The 18,066-nt window shown below is 41.1% G+C and overlaps 1 protein-coding gene across 1 annotated transcript; it reads right to left on the minus strand.

Annotated features, from left to right (window-relative positions):
* Positions 1-112: 112 nt before the first annotated feature.
* On the minus strand, positions 113-12,892 carry LOC136718568 (immunoglobulin lambda-1 light chain). The gene is made up of 5 exons (XM_066696328.1): positions 12,758-12,892; positions 9,617-9,950; positions 5,053-5,100; positions 1,707-1,777; positions 113-1,405 (listed from the first exon to the last, which is right to left on the minus strand). The coding sequence occupies exons 1-5, from the start codon at positions 12,804-12,806 to the stop codon at positions 1,086-1,088; spliced, it is 822 nt and encodes a 273-aa protein (XP_066552425.1). The 5' UTR covers positions 12,807-12,892; the 3' UTR covers positions 113-1,085.
* Positions 12,893-18,066: the final 5,174 nt, after the last annotated feature.

Consider the following 18,066-nt stretch of genomic DNA (forward strand, 5'->3'; position numbering starts at 1 on the left):
CTGTACCTACATTACATGGCTTGCCATCCCTAGCCTAAATCAACCTGTTTTTTGCAAAGCACTCAAAACATACATTTTTAAATGGTAAAGAAGAGAAGATGAGACGTGGCAATACTGTTTAAAACAAGCAACTTTATTTGTAAAAAATGTTTTGCACGCTGATTCTGCTTTACAAGGTGCTGGTTTTATCGAGAGTCTGTGAAAACGATACTGCCGCACAGGTTGCCCCAATCTTTAAGCAGTCAAAGGGTACAGAAGAGAGAAATGAGAAAAGACACCTTAATATTGGGGTGAGATTGACTTCAAGCTCACTGTAACCCAAGTTGTTAGGAGGTTATCTATGGAATGCAAAAATAGCAGTATGACCTACAGATGTATAATTTTACAACAGTGATTTTGTCACTAGTTCTTAAACCACAAATGTAGCTGGGTAGTGTTGTAGGGCAGCACTGCTCTTATGCCAGCCATAAAATAGTGTTGAATATTAGAAGAACAGGTAAAAATCTTATAGTGACAGATTCTCTTAGAACAAATACCATTTAACCTCACTTGTAGAGCACACACTGAAAATCAGACTCTAAACTGTTATCCATTGCTTTCATCATCTTAACCTCCAGGCCAAGCACTTTTCACTCAGATTGCCTGCTTTTTTCAGTACAAAACCTTATATTTCTGATCAAGACACTCAAGTACAAGTGATGTGAAGAATAATGACAAACACTACTTTCTAATTACAAACAAGTGATTCCATTTAACAGTGGATGATTTTGATTGACGCCATAACCACAACGGCTGAAAGGAAAAATCAGTTGTGCGGGACTCACCACTGGCCCTTGTTATGAAAATATTGATTAGCTCAATTTTAATAGACTGATGTAAGTTTCATAATGAATTGTTGGTAGGTCAGATGATATCATTTGACCATTTTTTTTGTAATTATAAAATGGATGATACTTTTCAGTGAGCTCAGGGAATCTGTTAAATGAGTAACCACTTCAGAAAATATGTAGTCAGCCAGGTTCAATTTAGTGTGAAGCTGCCTCTTGTTAGGAGAGGTTCCCGTCTGACACTGCAGGAGGTCGGTTTCAACAACGGGAAGCTTGCAGGGTGCCTTTGAAGATCCTGCTCCCTTGCTTGGCAGAACAGGAGTAGTTGTCATTCTTGTTCCAGCTGGTGATTGGGATGCTGAGCAGGCTGACTTGGCTGAAGGTGCCATCTTGGTCTCTGGATGGCGGGCTGATGCTAACCCCCCTGTTCACAGCCTTCCCATTAACCCCCCAGCTGATGTCCACCAGGCTAAGGGACAGGCCACGGACCAGGCACACCAGGGAGGCGGTGCCTGATGTACGCAGCTCATCCGGGGAAGGAGGGAAGATGACCACTGATGGGTTGGAGGGGTAAGGCCCTGGATGGAGGAGTGGAAGACATTGTGTCATGTGGTGTTTGTTATTGAAATAATCACTGATTTGTTTGGATTTTTTTTTAACCTAATTTGCCAATTACGGAATCCTCCTCTGGGGAGAGATACAGTTTTCCTTCAAAGGGCATGTTATCAAATCTAATATTTTGTTGTTTCATACTGAAAACCCAGAATGCCCCACAGCCCAGGAATTACACCAGTCAGAGTTTGCTGTAGATGTATCCAATCGGGGGTGAGAGAGATTGAGGTTAGGTATCTAGAAGAAAAGCACGTCGTGTTATCTCACCCTCCACAATGAGCTGGATACCTTCACCGAAGATAATGTTCCCCGCAGTTGGTTTCTGCCCATTCAGAAACCTAAGAGGACACAGTTTTCTGAAATGTATTGAGCCGGGCAAAACAACAGCCTCATCATACAGGATCAACTGAGCTCTCCCACATTAAAACGAATGCTGCCCATTATCGTGTAATTGTCCAATGGTCTCTTTGCACTACTTTGTTTGTATATATCTATAGCGGTGTTTAGTCACCATTTGCAAACCTGAGTTTGCAATGATTGATATACATTCACCTAAAGGATTATTAGGAACACCATACTAATACTGTGTTTGACCCCCTTTCGCCTTCAGAACTGCCTTAATTCTACGTGGCATTGATTCAACAAGGTGCTGAAAGCATTCTTTAGAAATGTTGGCCCATATTGATAGGATAGCATCTTGCAGTTGATGGAGATTTGTGGGATGCACATCCAGGGCACGAAGCTCCCGTTCCATCACATCCCAAAGATGCTCTATTGGGTTGAGATCTGGTGACTGTGGGGGCCAGTTTAGTACAGTGAACTCATTGTCATGTTCAAGAAACCAATTTGAAATGATTCGACCTTTGTGACATGGTGCATTATCTTGCTGGAAGTAGCCATCAGAGGATGGGTACATGGTGGTCATAAAGGGATGGACATGGTCAGAAACAATGCTCAGGTAGGCCGTGGCATTTAAACTATGCCCAATTGGCACTAAGGGGCCTAAAGTGTGCCAAGAAAACATCCCCCACACCATTACACCACCACCACCAGCCTGCACAGTGGTAACAAGGCATGATGGATCCATGTTCTCATTCTGTTTACGCCAAATTCTGACTACCATCTGAATGTCTCAACAGAAATCGAGACTCATCAGACCAGGCAACATTTTTCCAGTCTTCAACTGTCCAATTTTGGTGAGCTTGTGCAAATTGTAGCCTCTTTTTCCTATTTGTAGTGGAGATGAGTGGTACCCGGTGGGGTCTTCTGCTGTTGTAGCCCATCCGCCTCAAGGTTGTATGTGTTGTGGCTTCACAAATGCTTTGCTGCATACCTCGGTTGTAACGAGTGGTTATTTCAGTCAAAGTTGCTCTTCTATCAGCTTGAATCAGTCGGCCCATTCTCCTCTGACCTCTAGCATCAACAAGGCATTTTCGCCCACAGGACTGCCGCATACTGGATGTTTTTCCCTTTTCACACCATTCTTTGTAAACCCTAGAAATGGTTGTGCGTGAAAATCCCAGTAACTGAGCAGATTGTGAAATACTCAGACCGGCCCGTCTGGCACCAACAACCATGCCACGCTCAAAATTGCATAAATCACCTTTCTTTCCCATTCAGACATTCAGTTTGGAGTTCAGGAGATTGTCTTGACCAGGACCACACCCCTAAAGCATTGAAGCAACTGCCATGTGATTGGTTTGTTAGATAATTGCATTAATGAGAAATTGAACAGGTGTTCCTAATAATCCTTTAGGTGAGTGTACAGTGCCAATAGAAAATCTATACCCCATTTCCAAATGGTGGCCTTTTATTGTCTGGAATTAAAATACATTAAAATGTATTCGTTTTTTTTCCCCAAGTGAAAAATGTTCTAGAAGGTTGTAGGAAATGAATTAAAAATAAACACAGACAGAGCATGGTTGTATGAGTCGTTGTAATAAGTCATTCTAAAATAGCTGAGGTGTTAAGCAATCACCTTTAAAATCACACACCAAGTTAATTGGCCTCCACCTGTGTTATAGTGATTCACATGATTTCAGGATAAATTCCTGATTAGTTCCTGTTCCTAAAGAACCACATCCCTACTGTGAAGCATGGTGGTAGCAGTATCATGTTATGGGGGTGTTTCTCGTCAGCAAGAACTCTCTGGTATTTGCAGGAAAGGAAAAATGAATGGAGCAAAGTAAAAAAAGTCCTTGAGGAAAACCTGCTGCCCTCTGCAAGAAAGCTAAAACTAGGATGAAATTTCACCTTTCAGTAATAAGGAATAAGAAAGTGTTCATGAGTGACACAGCCAGAGCTCCAAGCTAAATCCAATTAAAAAATGTGGCATGACTGGAAGATTGCTGTCCATCAATGCTAACAAGGAACCTGACAGAGCTTGAACACTTTTGTAAAGAAGAATGGTCAAATATTGCCAAATCTAGCTGTGCAAAGTTGGTAGACAACTATCCCAACAAAATCACAGCTGTAATTGCTACCAAAGGTGCTTCCAACAAGTATTAACTTTGGATTTTTTTTTTTAATTTTTTTTTTTTTTCACAAATAAAACACATTTCCACATAACAGTGTGGAGTATGATGTGTAGATAACTGGAAATAAATCCTAATTTAAATGCATGAAACACTTAGTCACAGCAAAATGTGAAAAAAGTTCAAGGGGGTGTAGAGTTTCTATAGGCACTGTATGTATGTGTAAATATATATGAAATATGACTTACTCAAAGAAATGCAAACTCCTAATAACAGCAATCAATTAATCATTCAGAGTTTAGCTCACCAGAGTAACACTCCCAGGGCACTTCTGCAAGAAAAAGATAGGAAAAAATACAGTATTAGCATGGGTATAAACCTGTCAGATTCACACAGAACAAGCAATCAGTCATTCCCGTATGGAGAAAAAAGTGCTTTGGATCCAATATTGAAAGACTAAGCACTTAAATGTCTTGATGCCCATTTTAGCATCCAGCAAGACTTTTAAGTACCATTTAACACAGAATCAATCCGGTCATAAATGAATGTCCCCACAAGTATAATATATTTAAGTCTGATCATGGAATGTTTTTACAGCTAGATTTTATTTTGGGAAAAAATGTAATACCAGGAGTATTGATTCATATGAACATTATAGGATACCAGTTTGTGTATTAACATCTATATAATGCTTTTTTATGAGACTTGTTAATATTCTATTTCTGTTGAAAGAGTTCAGATCTACCTCAGGTTTTTCAGCATTCCCCCCTTCTATCATTACAAGACTATAGTATTTTAAATAGTTGTAACTATGGAGATAGAGGGATTATTGTCAAATCTTTTGGCTGGGAAGCACAGGTCATAATACCCTACATGTGAAGAGCACCTCCTGAATACCATACCCACTTGTTTTGAGATGCTCCATATAATTTATTTTCATTTTTTTTATAAAGCATAAAAAAGTAGACATATCCACTCCCATAAAGAGTTGTTACAACAGCAGGCAGAGAGTTATGATGTATATGGAATCTTTATCAGGATACCTTCAGAAAAAGTGCAATATATCCCACATCCTATTGTAAAAAATCTGATTGAGCATTTCATTGATTGAAAGTGTAGTAAAATGTTAAGACTTACACCTCATCAAGACTGCTAGACAGCAGCACACTCCCAGCACAGTCCTCATTCTTCAACACTTCTGCTCTTCTTTAAAGATGGTCCTGTAGAAGAGATCTACGACACACACATTCACAGACAGTTGCGATCAATTGAGCATGACCATGTAAATTTTGGTTTCATATTCAGTCCTGTTCTCACACACCATGCTTTCTAAGATAGAATAGTAAAGAGGGATGAAAAAAAAACTGAACTGGGACCAAATACAGCATTTATTAGTTGGAATTCAGCTGAAAGGGTTTTTTATTATAAAACGAAATAAGTTCTGGATCGAGCAGAAACCCATTGTTGACCATTTACAATAAACAGACTGAGGTAGAGAAATTAAATTAAGAAGTAAAACAAAAGTATGCAATTTAATATATATAGTACTGTGCAAAAGTTTTAGGCAGGTGTGAAAAAATGCTGTAAAATAAGAATGCTTAAGAATAGATAGTGTTTATCAATTAACTAAATGCAAAGTGAGTGAACAGAAGAAAATTCAAATCCATATTTGGTGTGACCACCAAATATTCTAGGTACACTTGCACAAAGTCAGGGATTTTGTAGGCATATAGTCAGGTGTATGATTAAACAATTATACCAAACAGGTGCTAATGATCATCAATTCAATATGTAGGTTGAAACACAATCATTAACTGAAACAGAAACAGCTGTGTAGGAGGAATAAATCTGGGTGAGGAACAGCCAAACTCAGCTAACAAGGTGAGGTTGCTGAAGACAGTTTACTGTCAAAAGTCATACACCATGGCAAGACTGAGCACAGCAACAAGACACAAGGTAGTAATACTGCATCAGCAAGGTCTCTTCCAGGCAGACATTTCAAGGCAGACAGGGGTTTCCAGGTGTGCTGTCCAAGCTCTTCTGAAGAAGCACAAAGAAATGGGCAACGTCGAGGATCATCGGCCAAGGAAACTTACTGCAGCAGATGAAAGACACATCATGCTTACTTCCCTTCACAATCGGAAGATGTCCAGCAGTGCCATCAGCTCAGAATTGGCAGAAAACAGTGGGACCATGGTACACACATCTACTGTCCGGAGAAGTCTGGTCAGACGTGGCCTTCATGGAAGACTTGCAGCCAAAAAGCCATACCTCCGACGTGGCAACAAAGCCAAGCGACTCAACTATGCACGAAAACACAGGAACTGCAGGAAAATGGCAGCAGGTGCTCTGGACTGATGAGTCAAAATTTGAAATATTTGGCTGTAGCAGAAGGCAGTTTGTTCACCGAAGGGCTGGAGAGCGGTGCCCGAATGAGTGTCTGCATGTAACAGTGAAGCATGGTGGAGGTTCCTTGCAAGTTTGGGGCTGCATTTCTGCAAATGGAGTTGGGGATTTGGTCAGAATGAATGGTCTCCTCAATGCTGAGAAGTACAGGCAGATACTTATCCATCATGCAATACCATTAGGGAGGCATCTGATTGGCCCCAAATTTATTCTGCAGCATGACAATGACCCCAAACATACAGCGACAGTCATTAAACACTATCTTCAGCTTAAACAAGAACAATGAGTCCTGGAAGTGATGGTATGGCCCCCACAGAGCCCTGACCTCAACATCAGAGAGAGAAGCAACTGAAGCTGCCTAAATCCACAGAAGAACTGTGGTTAGTTCTCCAAGATGTTTGGGCCAGCCTGCACTGTGTGCAAGTGTACCTAGAAGAATTGATGCTGATCTAAGTGACTTTGAAAGAGGGGGTCATTACTGGGGCTCGAATGGCAGGAGCTTCAGTCACACAGACGCTCAACTGGCTAGTGTCCTTGACAAGTGAGTGAGTGCATGTGTGGTGACACCAAGAGAACTGTACAGGACAGACTGCTTGACCCCCTACAGTGAGGGGATCTGGAGGCTCTGTTATGCTGTGGGGGGCATTTTCCTGGCATGCTTTGTGTCCACTTGTCCCCTTAGAGAGAAGGGTCACTGCAAATCATTAGTTATTCTGAGTGATGGTGAAACATCTCTATCCTGATGGCAGTGGTCTTTTCCAGGATGACAATGCCCCCATCCACAGGGCACGAGGGGTCACTGAATGGTTTGATGAGTATGAGAATGGTGTGAATCATATGCTATGGCCTTCGCAGTCACCAGATCTCAGCCCAATTGAACACCTGTGGGAGATTTTGGACTGACGTGTTAGACAGTGCTCTCCACCACCATCATCAAAACCCCAAATGAGGGAATGTCTTTTGGAAGAATGGTGTTCATCCCTCCAGTAGAGTTCCAGAGACTTGTAGAATCTATGCCAAGGTGCATTGAAGCTGTTCTGGCAGCTCGTGGTGCCCAACACCTTACTGGGACACTTTATGTTTTTCCTTTCATTTGTTACCTGTCTGTATATGTTGGTGTAATATGCAGAGTATTATACAGTGGGTATATACAATACATAGGAGGCAATTTTACCCCAACACTACAATTTTCTATTTCTATGCGCATTTTAATGGTCAAGCAGTGTGACTATTCTGATTAAAATCTCGTGAAGCTTTGCTTTTGAATTCCCCCCACCCCACCCCCAGTTACAAACTAATATCACCTAGTCTCACTCATTTGGAAGTTTCTTTGTTTTAGACATGAATGTATGGAAGAGGCACTCAATGAAGGGCATAGTACAAAAAGAGGCCTGGTAAGAAGTGATAAATCTATCTAATTAAATCAGATAATTAGAGCAATTAAGGTGAAATAATAACCAGAGCGGCCCATCAGGAATTTAGTTCAAAACACCCTGTGCTTGTCAACTTATACTTCTGAGAACACTTATAAAAGCAGACTTTTAAAAATATAAACCCACTTCAGAGCCAGCCACATCACAGTGGAACTTTTCTTTCAGGTCTCATCAAACCAATGTTTGTTTTCTGTCAACTGGACCTGCAAGGGTCCTCACAAAGACTGAAAGCCAAGGAATTATCAAGCTGTACAATGGAGTCGTATAGCCCCTGAATTGTTTTATTCATGTAACTTTAAGACATCACAGATTGATACATTCCTGAGAACGTGTTCTATTTCAAATTCATATTTTCAGATGTGTTGCAGATGTCAGACACACACAACCATTTCTGTTCTCTCAACTAGAGGTATACAACTAATTTAATTATGTTAATTAAAGCAGTTATTTTAAGTAGCCATGACTAATGTGTAGTCTTAAGACTGGATAATTATGTTCTGGAAAACAATTAGAGTGGAGGAAGAAACATTACTATCAAATTTTGTTTATTCTTAGGCAACAAGTGCTCCAACAAATTGAATTCACATTACAAAAGATACCAAATGGAAAAAACAAAACAAATACAAAACAACACTAATGCACAACACAAATCTGCATGAAGTAGGAATACATTTAATTTTAAAAGGTTGGGATTACTCGATTTGAACTAAATTGGATTCACAAACCGTGGTTCTGAATGGTCTTTTGCTATTAATATTTTACAAAAGAGAAAGATAACTGCATTCAAAATAGCCCTATGTCTTTTTTCATTACTTCTATGATTGTACCTTGGTATTACATTTGGAATTTTATTAACTGTACATTGTTGAAAATAGACTACAGACGTTACCCCCCAAAAAAAAGAGGAAACCTGTGAAAGGGTTGTATGGAATCAGCAAAGCATGAAGCCTTCATTTTCCCTTGGCTTTCTCAGCCTTCTGTGAAAATCAGCAGTTAATTCAGTTATTCAGTTGCTAACAGGCTCAGAAAAAAACAGGAAAGAACAGTTGGCAATTCTTAACCTCCATGCCAGCTGCGGTCCAGTCTGAAATAACAATTCAACAACACATGCACACATTTGAGCAGTTACTTTTTACACTGAAAACATAAAAAAAGAATTGTATTTTAACACATACGAAGTTAGAAAGGAGCATGCTTTGAATTAAGCCCTTTATTCACTTACACCAAGAAAGACAACTATTTTTTCATGGATATATCAAAGTTTCGAACACTGCACAAAACAAATCCTTTTACACAACACAGATGTATTACATTTGGATTCAATGCGTTCACACGCAAATCAAATGTATTGATTGTTGGATCCATTCAATGCAAGGACATACTTCGAGACTTGTCTTCTGAGGTTGAAGAGCCAGGTGAAAATGTCTGATTTCCATGAAGAGCACACACACACACACACACAAAATAACACATTTCAAATTATATCACTTGTTCCGAGAAGAGTATGCAAAACAACGAAACAAGAAATGATTTGATCTAAACATTAGAAGAAACAAAAAATAGATGCTTGTATAGAAGTATTTTGCTGACTGCCCACATTGCTTTATATGGAAGCAGCAAAGTTGAACAAAAAACCACCACCAACAACAACAAACAATTAAAAAAAAAATGTTAGTTTTCATCAGGACTTCAGGGTTATGGGTGTTAGAGCCTGTTTGGTTTTATGCTTGGTGTTTTGCCACCTTTTTATATTAAGGGTGTTTCAGTGACATGTATACAAAAAGACGAAGAAACAAAACAACATTTCCATCAATTATAAACCATTTTTAACTTCAACCCAAACCCAACTCAGACAACTTCTTATATGTTTCCATGGCTGCTCTGGTTGATGCCGAGCGCACAGTAATACAGTGCTGTGTCGCTCATGGACACATTCCTGATCACTAACTGCTGATGGAGGGAGTCCTTCTGCGTGACAATGAATTTGCTGGAGAAGAAGCCAGCGCCGTAGGAGGCTACAGAGCTGTTCCAGGGGTGAAAATTGAGAATAAACTGTGGACCCTCAGCCGGGAACTGCTTGTACCAGCTTAAAGTCTGCTTGTCTTCTCGCTCCAGTTCACAGTCCAGCGTGACTGTCTGCCCTTCCCGGACAGACACCCTAGGGGAAGGAGTCAGCAGTACAGCGACCATCTGCGTACCTGTAGGATATATACAAATCATGATTCAGAAGAATAATGTAAAGAATAGGGTTCAGCTCTACACACATATGCCAAATTTTACAGCACACCACCCAGGTTTCCACTCTGAAGTATATCCTTCGCATTTGTCTCACCCCCGGTCTAGACAACCAGATCTCCCACTACCCGTGTAAAATATGGCTGTGTTTGCAGATGATTCTACTCTATACTTTTCATCACATAAAGGAAAAAACAACATAAAGTGTCCCAGTAAGGTGTTGGGCACCAGGAGCTACCAGAACAGCTTCAATGCTCTTGGCACAGATTCTATGAGTCTCTGAACTCTACTGCAGGGATGAAAACCTTTCTTCCAAAAGATATTCCCTCATTTGGTGTTTTGATGATGGTGGTGGAGAGCGCTGTCTAACACGTCAGTCCAAAATCTCCCACAGGTGTTCAATTGTACAGAGCTAAAATACATTGGCACAAACTACCTGGTTATGTATCTCAGGCAGGCAGTAAATACACTCACCTAAAGGATTATTAGGAACACCATACTAATACTGTGTTTGACCCCCTTTCGCCTTGAGAACTGCCTTAATTCTACATGGCATTGATTCAACAAGGTGCTGAAAGCATCCTTTAGAAATGTTGGCCCATATTGATAGGATAGCATCTTGCAGTTGATGGAGATTTGTGGGATGCACATCCAGGGCACGAAGCTCCCGTTCCACCACATCCCAAAGATGCTCTATTGGGTTGAGATCTGGTGACTGTGGGGGCCAGTTTAGTACAGTGAACTCATTGTCATGTTCAAGAAACCAATTTGAAATGATTCGACCTTTGTGACATGGTGCATTATCCTGCTGGAAGTAGCCATCAGAGGATGGGTACATGGTGGTCATAAAGGGATGGACATGGTCAGAAACAATGCTCAGGTAGGCCGTGGCATTTAAACTATGCCCAATTGGCACTAAGGGGCCTAAAGTGTGCCAAGAAAACATCCCCCACACCATTACACCACCACCACCAGCCTGCACAGTGGTAACAAGGCATGATGGATCCATGTTCTCATTCTGTTTACGCCAAATTCTGACTATACCATCTGAATGTCTCAACAGAAATCGAGACTCATCAGACCAGGCAACATTTTTCCAGTCTTCAACTGTCCAATTTTGGTGAGCTTGTGCAAATTGTAGCCTCTTTTTCCTATTTGTAGTGGAGATGAGTGGTACCCGGTGGGGTCTTCTGCTGTTGTAGCCCATCTGCCTCAAGGTTGTACGTGTTGTGGCTTCACAAATGCTTTGCTGCATACCTCGGTTGTAACGAGTGGTTATTTCAGTCAAAGTCGCCCACAGGACTGCCGCATACTGGATGTTTTTCCTTTTTCACACCATTCTTTGTAAACCCTAGAAATGGTTGTGCGTGAAAATCCCAGTAACTGAGCAGATTGTGAAATACTCAGACCGGACCGGCCCGTCTGGCACCAACAACCATGCCACGCTCAAAATTGCTTAAATCACCTTTCTTTCCCATTCAGACATTCAGTTTGGAGTTCAGGAGATTGTCTTGACCAGGACCACACCCCTAAATGCATTGAAGCAACTGCCATGTGATTGGTTGATTAGATAATTGCATTAATGAGAAATTGAACAGGTGTTCCTAATAATCCTTTAGGTGAGTGTACATTTTTAAGAAACAACTTAGTAGGCTCTTCTAACGCAAATATAATTACATTAAATTCCTTATTTGGTATTTTGTAAATTGTTGTTTTGTTTTTCTTTTCTGTTTTTTGGCACTCTGCCATACACATATACACATGTTGATGTACTGATGTTGTGATTGTATTGTATTGTGTTTTATGTCTGGACCATAGGAAGAATGAACTAATGGGGATGCAAATAAAGAATCAAAAATAGAATAGAATGCCTGAACATGTAAAGTGACCAGATAATTTCTAATACTTCCTTAATGATGTCACTTGCCAGGTGGGTCATAACTAGCAGGTATGTGGGTTCTTTGAAAAGAATGGAAGATGCAAAGCCATGTAGTACCTTTGTAAGCCTGGTATTTATTCTTTTTTTTATAAAAAGAAATCCAGAAAGTGTAGTTTTACCCCAAAGTTCTCCCCAGAATCAGTTTTTAGGCAACACCACTAAAATAAAAGCATACACTGACAGCACAGTCAACTGTACCGCAGTCGTCGTTTTCAGAAACTACGGTCAACATATCTGTACTGACAATTCATATAATTAACAGTCTTGGCTTCTGTTTTTACTTTAGTGAAATCATTTAAATTGATATCATTGCTATGTTTGATGGCTTCACATTAACAGTTAATCATTTTGTATCATTTGCACCAAATACTGTACTGGTCAGGAGTTACACAGTTACAAGCCTAGCATGCGATTTAAAGCAGTTCTTCACTCAAGGGTCATGGTCTTTTTTTGACAATTCCAATAAAGTGTTACGGATCTACCTAAATCACCAAGTTCCAAAGACTGGGAACAATATATTAATAACTGAAGTAAATCACTTGTTCAGTTACGTTGTTCCAGTTGGAGTTGTTCTCCAATTGACTGTATATAGCAAAACACTTCCTGCATAACTGATAAGAATTGAAGGTTTCCAAGCCTTTATAAATGGTGGCTGGAAAGGTGATACATGATTTCTTCTGACCTGGGGTTCTCCAGGACCAGGGCTGCCTCACGAATAGTAGGACATGCAATACACAATTTGAAAACATGACTTGCAACAATGAGAGCAATCAATATAACTTGCCAGTACCTGTTGCCTTAGGAAGCAGATTAGAATAGGAAAAGACTTACAACTCAGGTATGCTGCAATCAGTAAGAGGATTCCCACCTTTCCCTTCATTTCAAGCAGATTTTTCTTTAGTACTTCGATAAAGACAGACTAACGAACTGTCCCTATGGCAGGAGCTGAAAAGGAAGCAAAATGGCTTAAAGTTGTCAACCAGTTAAACTCTGGCAAATAGGTTCATCTGTCAGCTGAGCACAGGAAACCGCCCAACTGCAACATTGTAAAAAACATCATCACCGTTGCCTTGAATGGGTACTGGAACAGAACCATGTTCTCCTACCGACAAGACTGGCCGGTTGATACTGTTTCTAGGTTTCAACAGTAGGCTTGTTTCCCATTCCAAGCTTCTCAGAGTTTAGAGGGGGATTCCACTTCATGGGATGTCTTTACGAACTGGATTGCACTGCCTAACTGTGTTGCAAATCATCATGATCAAAAAAACAGAAATATGACACAATAAGGCAACGCTCAGCTATTAGAAGACTTGTTGCTTGTTGCAGAAGCCAGGGGACAATACTCTCAATGTCTTCCAAAACAATGTTGAACAAGGCTTATGTTTTTAAATAGACTGTTTGTTTAACGTTTCAGTTTTAACATGGGCAAAATTTATTTATTCACTTGTCTGTTATTTCAGCTTTTAAACCAGTCATTTTAAACTCTTATTTCCAACCTATCTTTACTTCTGATTTCAATGATGATTTAAAAAAAATAATTTGTATTCACTAACTAAATGTCCACTGCAAGGAAGCAGTACCACAAAAAATGAGAGGAAATATGGAAATAAGGAAAATGTTAATGCAGATGTTGTAATAGTAGCTTCATGCTGCCCTCTGGTGGGAATGTAAATACTTTCTGAAACTGCTAAACCATAAGACTACACTACTGGTAAATAGTGATCATGGCAGCTGCAGAACAACCATTTTTGATTTATAATCTAAGGACTGAATTGATCGATAAACTGACTATTGAGAATCTTAAAATGACATTGAATATTCCTGGACAGTATTGAACAGCAGTACACAGTATTAATAATGAAAAAAAATCTCTTCATATTTGTTTAATCCTGAAAAAAATGAGGCAAACAAACAACTTCACTAATAACATAAAAATAATTTATAAGGAAATAGTTCCCTAAAGACAGATTGTTAATGTCGAAAATGTGCGTCTGCCTTACTGGTTGCTTGGAAAATCTCCTGGGTTCTAAGGAAGATGAAATTAAAATCTTTGAAACCACAAAATTAATTAAACAAAAATCCAAATGTAAATGGAACATCCGAAGCTTTTACATATTCTACATATGTGAAGACCCAGATGGAGCTGGGTAAAACAGTGTAAGAATGTACAAAGATATCCAAAACAGAAAAAGACTTATTCTTTCAGCAACTTGTGTTAATTGAAAATATTGTAACACATGGTAATCATAATGCATACACATTTTCTACAATTTGTTAAACTGAACAGAATTTGTAAAAGTAATACTAGCACTAGGCACAATAGTGCTACAATAGTTTCATGCTGGGGAACTATTTTTTGGAACTGATAATAGATAATAGACAATAGTGTCCCTATTGATTCAGTTTGTTCTATTATTGAGAGATATTAGCATGCCAAGGCTTGCTTGATGATGTCTAAAAGAAGGTCCGCAGAATAATTTTAGGTCCTATTGATAGTAGAACAGGTCCCCTTTTACAGTACTACAGTGTTATGCTGTGGAACTATTTGTGGAACTGTGATTGCACAACCAAACTGGTATCCTCTATGCCACAATTTTGTGTCTGAAATTGCATTGGGGGGTCCTCTACCTTTACCTCTACAAGGTAGTTTCAAGTAACATACCCATGAAAGTATGCAGAGGACCCACCAGGCCACAAACTAGATGAGGAGAAGGTTATCATGCAGCTCAAAAGACTGTTGAGCTGTTTGAACTGAAATACAAGGGATGTCTGTAACTCAGAAGTTTAAGATTTAAGTGAAATAACTATTTAAAAGATAAATGTTTAGTTTTCAAAGCCCATATTTAGAATTTAGCTAAATACTTAGTGAAAAGTTAAATATATATTTTTTTAAATGGAGATTTAGCATTTAAGTATTTCTTTTAATATTTTAAATATTTATAAATGAGGGGGAAAAGGCTTAATTATTTATTAAATCTGGAAAAACACACAAGATTTAAGTTAAATCTGTAAAAAAAAAAAAAAAAAAAAAACACAAGAGGGTGCTGTTGTGCAAATTACAGCAAGAGAAAGAGTTGGATGGCAGGGATGCAAAACATCTTAAGACGTCTATAGCTGTAAATCAATTTACATAAGAAATGTATATAGTTTTAGCTATTAACCCCTACTATAGTATCCTTAATATGTCAGAAGAATGTTCATATTATATTTGTGCCCTGAGGGAAGTGGTACATGAACATCAAAAACTGTTGTTCAATGATTATAACATCTTGACTCCAGTTGTCTTGGTTTTTACTGCACTGCGTTTTGCTTCCTGAAAAATCTATTAACCCATAACTATAATAATAGATTATGGGTTGTAATATGTTATTAAACATCTATTGATGCTATATAGATTGCTTCTGTTAACATCTATAGATTTACTCTATATGTAAAGTGTTACCCCCAGTAATTATGAAGCCATGTCAGCAGGTTTGTATATAAATGTGTATCATGTGTCTCCTTGCTGTGATTCAATAACATAAATAACTGTTTTTGCAAAACAATATACTTAAAAATACAGGTACATTAACTACACTGTACTTACACTGTAATTACATTACATACATGGTGTATGCATGTAAGTAATGTTTAAATCATATACATACAACATGACATTACACTTAATTATGGTATGATTTAAAAAAAAATTGGTATAGGTACACTATAAATACAGTATACTTAATGCAGTGAATACATTTAATTACATGATTACTATCATGTTTAATTAGTGATATGAACTATATTGATTTCCACTTAGTTTCAGATGTCCCCAGATTATGTAAAAGTATGTCACCTCTCAATGAAAACTTGTTTAACCCCATTTTAATATAAACCTTGTAACTTAAACCTGTGTTCACTTTAATTCGGAACAATTTCTTAGCAAACACTCTCATCCCAATTTACACTATATCCTATTGTTTTATACTTTCAGTTACCCATTTACACAGCTAGGTTTTCACTTGAGCAATATAGGTACAGTGCTTCACTCAATTGTAAAACAGCAGTGCCCCCCACATGGGATTGAGCCCACAACCCTCCGCACTGCAGTCCAGAGCCCTGACCACTACACACACTGCTGCTGCCCGTGTCAATATGTAATGCACATTGAAGCATATTCCTCTACGAAAGATACACACACAATTAAATGTAATTACAATGTGTATCATGTTATTCACCATATAAATATTGTAATTCAATGTATACCTTTCGAAGTGTATTGTATTTTGAAGTGACACACTTTTCCCTGGTAATTAACAGTAACTGTAGTTATCTTTCAAGTCAGAAGCATTGCCCAAGGGGGAGGGGGGAGGGTTTCTGCACACTTCTGCGGGAACCCGATCGAAACGTCACTCTATCAAAGCTGCAATTGATCCCTGCACTCGTCACGCAGAACACGTCCCTTCCCACTTCCTGTTCTATAAAACGTGACGTCTGCGCAGGTTCGTCCTCTTTTGCCTCTTCGCCGGACTCGTGAACGTAAGTTCTCTGTGTCTGTGTTTGTAATAAACATTCAAACTGCATATTTCGGCTGGCTGGCTCACTTCATAGTGTTGTTCACCACCGTTTTCGCTGCACATCGTCTCTGTCTTGTGTGTGTTTAGTTATTATTGATAGCTAATCCCGATTCTGTGCCGTCCGCGCACCGGAGGTCCGGCTGCGCTTTCGGTTTCAGTTTCGTTCACAAGAAGAGCCTTTTAAAAATAATAGTCGTGTTTTTATAGTGCTATATATATTTTCCGACTGCTTGCTGTGTTGGTTTTTTGTGCACAGGGCTTTTTCCTCCACAGCAGGAGCGCTAGCAGCGGCAGTAAAATCCACGGCCCGGCTGCCCGGCCAGAGCCGTGGTGTGTCGTAAGAGATCTTGCCCGCGTGAGGTGCTCCTCCGCCAGCTTGCGCCCGCACTACAGCCCGCAGCTGCGGCTGTAGGAGATCTCGCTCTCTCGGTTCGCCGAGAACGAGCACTGCTAGCCCTCCCGGTCCATGCGTGCGTGCCTCGGTTTTAGGTCCCGCTATGCTCACGAGGACTCAGAGCTCGAGGCAGAGCTCATGTAGGAGGAGCTGGTCTCTCCCACCCCTCCTCCTCCGTTGAGCGTGGATGCCCCTCCTCCTCCCACGGGACGGGACAGGACAGGGAGTTCTGGGCAGTCATCCAGAGAGCTGTGGAGTCTCTTCAGCTCCCCACTGCGCTCCAGGTTCAAGAGGGGTCAGCGTGCGCAGCGGACCACACGGGCCGGTCCCGATCCCGGCCGCCGCCACCGAACCAGAGTTCCCGATCCTGATCCTGGCCGCCGCCGCCGAACCAGAGGTCCCAATCCCGGTCCCAATCCCGGCCGCCGCCGCCGCCGAACCAGAGGTCCCAATCCCGGTCCCGATACCGGCCTCCGCCGCCGAACCAGAGGTCCCAATCCTGATGCCCGGCGGCCGCCGCCGAAACAGAGGTCCCGATCCCGGCCGATGCCGCCGAACCAGAGGTCCCGGTCCCGATCCCGGCCGACGCCGCTGAACCAGAGGTCCTGATCCCGGTTGCCGCCCCCGAACCAGAGGTCCCGATCCCAGCCGCCGCTGTTGAACCAGAGGTCCCGGTACCGATCCCGGCCGACGCTGCCGAACCAGAGGTCCCAATCCCGGTCCCGATCCAGCCGCCGTCCAGCCAGTACTTATACCTCTCATGCTCTGCGAACCAGTACCTGCGCCAGCCTCACAAATAATGGAGCCTTCCCCGGTTCCTGCTGCTCTGCTTTCCGCACCCGCTGCAGATTTCTACAGCTCTGCCTCCTTCGGCGCCGACACCCGTGGTTCCGCTGCTGCCTTCCAAGGTGCCACCTCCCGAGACTTCCGAGGCTTCTACAGCTCAGCCTCCTGCGGCTTTCACGGCGCCGCCTCCCGAGGCCTCCGCAGTGCCACCTTCCACAGTTTCCCCGTCTCCACCTCCTGAGCCTTCCAGGACTCCGCCTCCGACGGCTCCGCTTCCCAAAGCTCCGTTGGCTTCGCCTCCCTAGGCGCCGCTCTCGGAGTCTCCTAAAGCTTCCATGGCTTTGCCTTCCCAGGCCCCGGTTCCTTAGGCCTCCTCGGCTCCGTCTCCTGAGCCTCAAAGGACT

Source organism: Amia ocellicauda, chromosome 22 (assembly GCF_036373705.1).
Source record: "Amia ocellicauda isolate fAmiCal2 chromosome 22, fAmiCal2.hap1, whole genome shotgun sequence".
Lineage (NCBI taxonomy): Eukaryota > Metazoa > Chordata > Actinopteri > Amiiformes > Amiidae > Amia > Amia ocellicauda.

What these genes read in the sequence shown, in the direction of transcription:
- LOC136718568 (XM_066696328.1), bottom strand. Translation starts at nt 12,806, where the DNA reads ATGAAGGGAAAGGTGGGAATCCTCTTACTGATTGCAGCATACCTGAGT. An exon ending in GATTGCAGCATACCTGAGTT is followed by an intron (nt 9,951 to 12,757) that starts GTAAGTCTTTTC and finishes TATATCCTACAG; the next exon opens with GTACGCAGATGGTCGCTGTA. An exon ending in TATCCAGCTCATTGTGGAGG is followed by an intron (nt 1,406 to 1,706) that starts GTGAGATAACAC and finishes TCCTCCATCCAG; the next exon opens with GGCCTTACCCCTCCAACCCA.